The following is a 7,500-nucleotide window of genomic DNA, read 5'->3' as shown; positions in this document are numbered from 1 at the left end:
AGTATATAGGAGATGTGTGTAATAATGTGTGTGTGTAATATGTTAAATACTCTCGAGAATAGAAGTGTAATAATAATGTATATTAAATACTCAGAATAAAGTGTAATATGTGTGTTAAATATAGGGAGTGTAATGTGTGTAATATGTGTGTGTGTGTGTGTGTGTGAAATTTAATATAGAATAAAGTATGTATTTAGTATATGGGAGATGAAGTGTGTATGTGTGTTTAGTATATGGGAGATGAAGTGTGTGTGTGTGTGTGTTTAGTATATGGGAGATGAAGTGTGTGTTTGTGTGTTTAGTATATGGGAGATGAAGTGTGTGTGTGTGTGTGTATTTAGTATATGGGAGATGATGTGTGTGTGTGTGTTTAGTATATGGGAGATGATATGTGTGTGTGTGTGTGTGTTTAGTATATGGGAGATGATGTGTGTGGTGTGTGTGTGTGTGTTTAGTATATGGGAGATGATGTGTGTGTGTGTGTGTGTGTGTATTTAGTATATGGGAGATGAAGTGTGTGTGTGTGTGTGTGTGTTTTAGTATATGGGAGATGATGTGTGTGTGTGTGTGTGTGTGTGTGTGGTGTTGAGTATTAGGAGATAAGTGTGTGTGTTTAAGTATATAGGGGAGATGATGTGTGTGTGTGTTTGTGCATAGGAGATAAGTGTGTGTGTGTGTGTGTGTGTTTAAATGTCTCGAGGAGGAATGAGAGTAATAATGTAATAATGTGTGTGTAATGTGTGTGTGTGTGTGTGTGTAATGTTTAAAGTATCTCAAAGGGAAAATGTGTAATATGTGTAATGTGTATGTTTAAATATAAGAGAATGATGTAATGTGTATGTTAAATATAGGAGAATGAGTAATATGTGTAATGTTTAAATGCTCTCAGGAAATAAATATATGTGTCTTATAAGAGATAATGTAATAATGTGTAATAATAATACATAATGGAGTAATGTGTGTGTGTGTGTGTGTGTACATATTAGTGTGTGTGTGTGTGTGTGTACATATTAGTGTGTGTGTGTGTGTGTGTGTGTGTGTACATCTTAGTGTGTGTGTGTGTGTGTGTGTACATATTAGTGTGTGTGTGTGTGTACATATTAGTGTGTGTGTGTGTACATATTAGTGTGTGTGTGTGTGTGTGTGTGTACATATTAGTGTGTGTGTGTGTGTGTGTGTGTGTGTGTGTGTACACATTAGTGTGTGTGTGTACATATTAGTGTGTGTGTGTGTACATATTAGGTGTGTGTGTGTGTGTGTGTGTTAGCTTCTCTACCTTCCACATACTCCATGACCATGCACAGGTGTCTGCGGGTCTCAAAGGAGCAGAACATGCTGACCACGAAGGGGTTCTCTGCGAAGGTGAGGATGTCGCGCTCCACGAACACCTGCTGGATCTGGTTCCGCAGAATCAGGTTCTGACGGTTGATCTTCTTCATGGCAAAATTTGGCGGATTCTGTGCGCACCGGTACGTACCAGACCAGCGCACGCACCTGCTCAACAACCGCTTACACACGCAACGCACGCGCCTGCCTTACCATACCCCGCACACCTTTACCTGCTACTGCCTTATGCCTTCCTACCGGTTTCACCCTTTTACCTACCTGCCTTCCACTATTCCACTGTTTCCTTCCATTCCATTTCCATCAGTTATATTTATTCCATTCATGATTCATGCTTATTTACGTTTATGTTACAATGTTTATTTACGTTAATGTTTATCACAATGTTTATTAACGTTAATGTTTATCACAATGTTTATTTATGTTAATGTTTATCACAATGTTTATTTATGTTTATGTTTATCACAATGTTTATTTACGTTAATGTTTATTTATATTAATGTTTACCACAATGTTTATTTTCAAATATATTTCTAGTGTGTCAGAGGACTATGTAAGGGTCCCCTGACATGTCTGATCATTTTAATATTGGTCTTTGCTGTCTGCGTGCATGCTTCTCAGATGTGAAAGACTACATTACCCATAAGCCCCATTACTGATGAGTTTGATGGTCTCAAAATCACTCTCCAGCGGCTTCCTCCGAGACGGGGTGAGCAGCAAGCGGTTCTGCTGTGGGAGGGAGAGAGAGAGACCGAGAGAGAAAAAGAGAGAGAGAATAGAGACAGAGGAAGAAACAAAGAAAGAGAGGAGGAATTGGAGAGGAGGGAGAGAGAGGAGGGGGGAGGAGAGGGAGGAGAGAGAGGAGGAGAGAAGAGAGGGAGGGGGGGAGGGAGGAGAGAAGAGAGGGAGGAAGAGAGGTGGAGAGAGGAAGGAGGAGAGAGAAGAGAGGAGGGGAGAGGAGAGGAGGAGAGGGAGGAGAAGAGAGGAGGAGGGAGGGAGAAGGAGGAGAGAGGAGGAGGAGGAGAGAAGAGGGAGGAGGAGAGGAGGAGAGGAGAAGGGGGAGGAGGTGGAGAGGAGGGTGGAGAGAGGGAGGGAGGGAGGAGAAGAGGGAGGAGGAGGTGGAGAGGGAGGGAGAGAAGAGGGGAGGGGGAAGGGAGAGGAGGAGGGAGAGAGGGGAGGAGGGAGGAGGAGGGAGGAGGAGGGAGAGGAGGAAAGGAGAAGAGGAGGAGAGGAGGGAGGAGAGGAGGAGGGAGGAGGGGAAGAGAAGAGAGGAGGAGAGGAGGAGAGGAGGAGGGAGAGAGGAGGAGGAGAGAGGAGGGAGGAGGAGAGGAGAGGAGAGGAGAGGAGGAGGGAGAGAGGAGAGGAGGAGAGAGGGGGAGAAGAAGAGAGGGAGGAGAGGAGGAGGAGGAGAGGGAGGAAGGGAGGGAGGGGGAGGGAGGGAGAGGAGGAGGGAGGAGGAGGAGAGAGAGAGGAGGGAGAGGAGGGAGGAGGAGAGGGAGAGGAGGAGAGGGAGGAGAGGGAGGGAGGAGGGAGGGAGGAGGAGGAGGAGGGAGGAAGGAAGAAGGAGGAGGAGAGGAGGAGGGAGGGAAGAAGAGGAGAGGGAGAGGGAGGGAGAGGAGGGAGGGGAGGAGAGGAGGGGGGAAAAGGAGAGGAAGAAGAGGAGGAAGAAGGGAGAGAGGAGGAGGAGAGGGAGAGGAGGAGGGGAGAGGGGGAGGGAGGAGGAGGACTCTCCACTTGAAACATCTCAGATGGGTCTCATCCACATCTCGGTTACAAGTTCTTATCACTTAAAAAGTAACACATCTCATGTGTGTCTCACCGAGACGATGTCTCTCTCCATGGGTATATCGAACTCCTACAACAATGGGGTGAACTGGAATAGTACTGGTCCAGCTGCACCATGCCTGCTCGAGAACACCAGCTTTGAGGTCAAACTGTGTTTACATACCATCTATTATAAACACACAGCTTGCATACACAACACTATACCATCTATTATTATAAACACAACACACTGCGCATATTATAAACACAACAGCTTACAACCACAACACTATCCATATGATAATGAGGGATGTAGAACATGTATATCATGGTTATGGTGAATGTATGTATACAACACACACATATGTACTCACTTTCAATCGATTCTTGGAAGCTTGCATATATTACACAACACTGACATTTCATATGTACACCAACATGACATTGATAGTTATGTTTCCTCGAAAAAAAGAAAAAAATAGAACTGGTGAAAGACAGGAGTTCGCAGCGATTTTGGTAATCTTACCCCATGCCCGCATATGTACACCAACGCAGGCAGTGATGGTTATGTTTCTAGAAAAAAAAAACTGGTGAAGAACAGGGTTGCAACGTTTTTCTTTTCTGTGATCACTATGAAATTGTACATGAGTATCAGTGACAGGCTGGCATATTGTCAGAGGCAGAAGTGAGACATTTGAGCATCTTTATCAGAGAAGTGACAGAATTGCAGGGCACAGACATGTTATCAGAGTGACAGGAGACACCAGGGCATTATCAGAGGAGTGACAGAAGGGATGGGCACCGGACTTGGTATGGAGAGTGACAGGAGTACTGGGCATGAATTATCGGAGAGTGACCAAGTGCCGGACTGCAGACATGGTGTATAGGAAATGACAGGCATGGTATCAGAGAGTGACAAGAGTGCTGGGCAATAAATCGGTGGTGATACTGGTTTTGACCAACCGGTCTCAAATACAGTTTACGAAACCTGCCTTTTAAGTTGACAAAAGATTCAAGCTAGCACAACTCTAAAGGAGGGGACAAATGGTGATCCAGCTCAAGACTGTAGGGACTTGCTTGAATAAGTGGTTTAAAATGGGACTGTCCCATTGAACAGGTACACGTTCGTCGGACTGTCGGCCCTGAAATCCAGGCACATTATGGTCCTTGCGCTATTGACACTAACTCTTCACTCCCACTAGCTCTAAGCAGAATGAGAGGAAAATGAGTAAAGTAGAGATGTGACTGTTTTTTATTTGTTAAGTGGTCCTTGAATGAAAAAGTTTGAGGGGCTGCTGAACTATATAATAATCACAGCTAACATACACAACATGCTATACTATCTATGAAGCGAATTCGAGGAGGGTGTGCGGAGGTTTCGTCATTACCATGAGGGTCTCGGTTGAGGCCCAGCTGATTGATGATGTATCGGGGGATGTCGGTCTTGATGCCCTGGCCCACCGTGGCCACTCGCCATCTCTGAGTGTGGGTAGAGACTCCTCAGGGTCAAACTCCTGCGCGTAATCAGAGCAGCTAGTTAGTGCCGCGCCAATCAGAGATAAATTCCAGTGGCAGCATTAATCAGGATACCAGTTAGTGCTGTAATCAGAACTTAAATTAATTGCAGCATGATAGGGCCAGTTAGTGGCATACAAATTAATCTATTCCATGTTTTTGTTAAATGAACATACAGAGGTGGGTCGTTACGAAAGCTGGGCAAGGAAAGACTCGTCACATAAGCACAGCTAATGAAAAGGATTTGATCTAATTTCAGTAGTACAACATAGAACATTTAGCTCATTTCAATAGTACAACATGGAACATTATTGTGCGGCGGCCAGTGTTGATCTTGTGGAGGCCCGCCACAGATTAGTCAACATATAGGAAACACACCCTGTGCATGATCTGTGCACACGCATGTTACTTTAAAAGGTCATTCTTAAAAGTATCGATTATACCAAATATGCGGAAAAAAATTTGAAAATCCAGGAAGAAGTGAGTTATTACTTGGTTTCAGGCAACTGGCAACCATTGTAGAGCCTGCCCAGTTTTAAAGATTTAGCAATGGCAACAGCAAGGACTGTGTTTCCAGATTCGATTGTGGAGGAATGTGTTAGAGGGTGACACTGACTCCTCATGGTCACGCATTCCGCTGGAGTCCCAAGGGCCGGAGTCAATTTCTACTGTTGGTAACGGATAGGACGGGCGGCAGAAATCGTCGGACGGGAGTGGACGGAGGGGAACGAGCCGGAGATTAAATTAAAACATGCGGTGAGTGCACCCGAAGATTGCAGGGCATTTCTAGAAAAGTGAACCACTTACAACTCACAATACGTTTGTTGATTGACTACTGCTAGCAGCAGAGTAGCCTTTCAGAGCAATACATAGCAACTGCACTGTTCACAAGCCAATCAATCAGCGTCAGCGAGTACACGAAAACTGAAGGTGTTTTCTATTGCCATATCAACGTGAGCTAATCGCTAACGTTATGGGAGATGCTAGTTTTTGTAACGGCAGGAATAAACAGACATGGTAACAAAATCAATCTAAACATGTGTAGCTTTACTCAACAGCTTAACACTATGATACAGTGTAATTGTCAAGTTGTATGGCTCACTGTGTTCAAAGTCGATCTTAATAACCCTCGTCACCTCTACTATGTGGGGGTTGTTATAGGAAACTAGCTAATAAATGGCAATGCAAAGTCAAAGTCAAAGTCAGCTTTATTGTCAATTTCTTCACATGTTCCAGACATACAAAGAGATCGAAATTACGTTTCTCACTATCCCACGGTGAAGACAAGACATATTTTACCAGCAGCTTTACTGTAGTGAAGTTCGCAAGATTGGAAAGAGGAAATAGCGTTTAGGCCTACATGTCCATTTAAATTATAGCCTTTCTAATGCACTTTTGTGCATTTTAAATCCGAAATAAGATGGAATGTGAGGAGACTGCCATTAACTTTAAAGAGGCCTATCTACAATTGAAACTATCTGTAGCCTAGGCCAGCCTTTCTCAAACTTCTTTGACCTAAGGCCCGGTCATGGCAGACTTTGGGGTCATAGGTCATAGGGCCCGCCTACACGTACCCCCCATTATTATTATTATTATTATTATTATTATGCTGTATTGTTAGACATGCACTTTCACTTCAAAGCAGTCAATGTTTAAAGTGCTAACATTGTTTACAAAACGTTTGTGAAAACATGCACATCAGAGGACTGCTTTACTAATGTAAGATATAATAATTATAATAGTTAAGTTAATTGCTTTTGCATGGTTGCATGATGCTAGCATGAGAAATACTTCTCAAAACAACAGCAACTATATGGGTGCTATTGTTTTGGAATGTTTCCCTTATGTAAGCAATGCATCATACACTGGTAGGCAAATAAAGAATATCTGGATTCATTGAATTCAACATAGAATTTTAGAACCTTCAATGGTAGTTGGTAGTCTCGGTCTTTAATGGGAAGACTAATAAGGCTACAATATCTTTTGGCCACGTTATATTCAAATTTGACTATACTCAGAGGCCTACTCAATGCTAGACAGTGTATTATACAGTCTCTGCTCTGTTTATATGGAAATTGCAAGAATCCACTATTAATCCACTATTAAATGCCGGAAATTGCAAGAATCCACTATTAAATGCCGTTTAATAAATAAACAGCACACATGCATTGAATGAACGCTCATACCACTACTTAATTGTACGGCTCTATGTCTAATGACATCGAATTAGCAAGTATTACCTCTTGAATGCAGAAACGTTTGTTTTCTTTTTCAGTCGGTCCGCGGTTCCTTGATCAATTGCGCAGCAAATTATCACCACCGAAGCACCCAGGGCCTAATTTCCTCCGTTAGCGGTTAGGTCCATGACTATAGTTTGAAAGCGCTGGCCTAGGCCTATGACGCAAATAAGCCTCATGCCCGGTCTATGGATGTCTGCTTTAGCCTATTGTTGACAGCAGGGTTTTTACGATTTAAAATGATACTTTCTAGATTTTAATGGGCCATGTTGAAGATCTGATGTCCGTTATTGTTCGTGCAAACATAAACTGATTCACCCTTGAATTTTGCAACTGTGAGATCCATGATAGGCGCCCGACAGAAATATTGTATCATTTTGCGGGTGATATCCACGTTCTGGCGGTGTTCTAAATGTGCACAGGAGTTCCTAAGCTATATAAGGTATAAGCTAGGCCTAATACACAACATAAATTGTCACTATGCTGGCGACCCAAATAAAATCTCCTACGACCCACCCTTTGGGAGCCAATGCGTTAGACAACATAGGGAACAAAACGCGAGTGGGACGGGATTCGGGAGCCTTTCTCTCAGGATTTTGCAGGACAGGAGTTTTTGGGGGGACAGTCACGTGATCGGGAT

The 7,500-nt window shown here is 43.5% G+C and overlaps 1 protein-coding gene across 1 annotated transcript in view; it reads right to left on the bottom strand.

The window, feature by feature from the left end:
• Positions 1 to 7,500, bottom strand: part of mast3b (microtubule associated serine/threonine kinase 3b) — a 125,737-nt gene that overhangs the window by 60,586 nt on the left and 57,651 nt on the right. Inside the window, 3 exon segments of the mRNA XM_048252942.1 lie at positions 1,277 to 1,494; positions 1,985 to 2,073; positions 4,497 to 4,622. Coding sequence (XP_048108899.1) covers positions 1,277 to 1,494; positions 1,985 to 2,073; positions 4,497 to 4,622 — 433 coding nt within the window.

Source organism: Alosa alosa, chromosome 9 (assembly GCF_017589495.1).
Source record: "Alosa alosa isolate M-15738 ecotype Scorff River chromosome 9, AALO_Geno_1.1, whole genome shotgun sequence".
Lineage (NCBI taxonomy): Eukaryota > Metazoa > Chordata > Actinopteri > Clupeiformes > Clupeidae > Alosa > Alosa alosa.
Note: the sequence above shows the minus strand (reverse complement) of the source record. Positions and strands in the feature narration are given on the sequence as shown.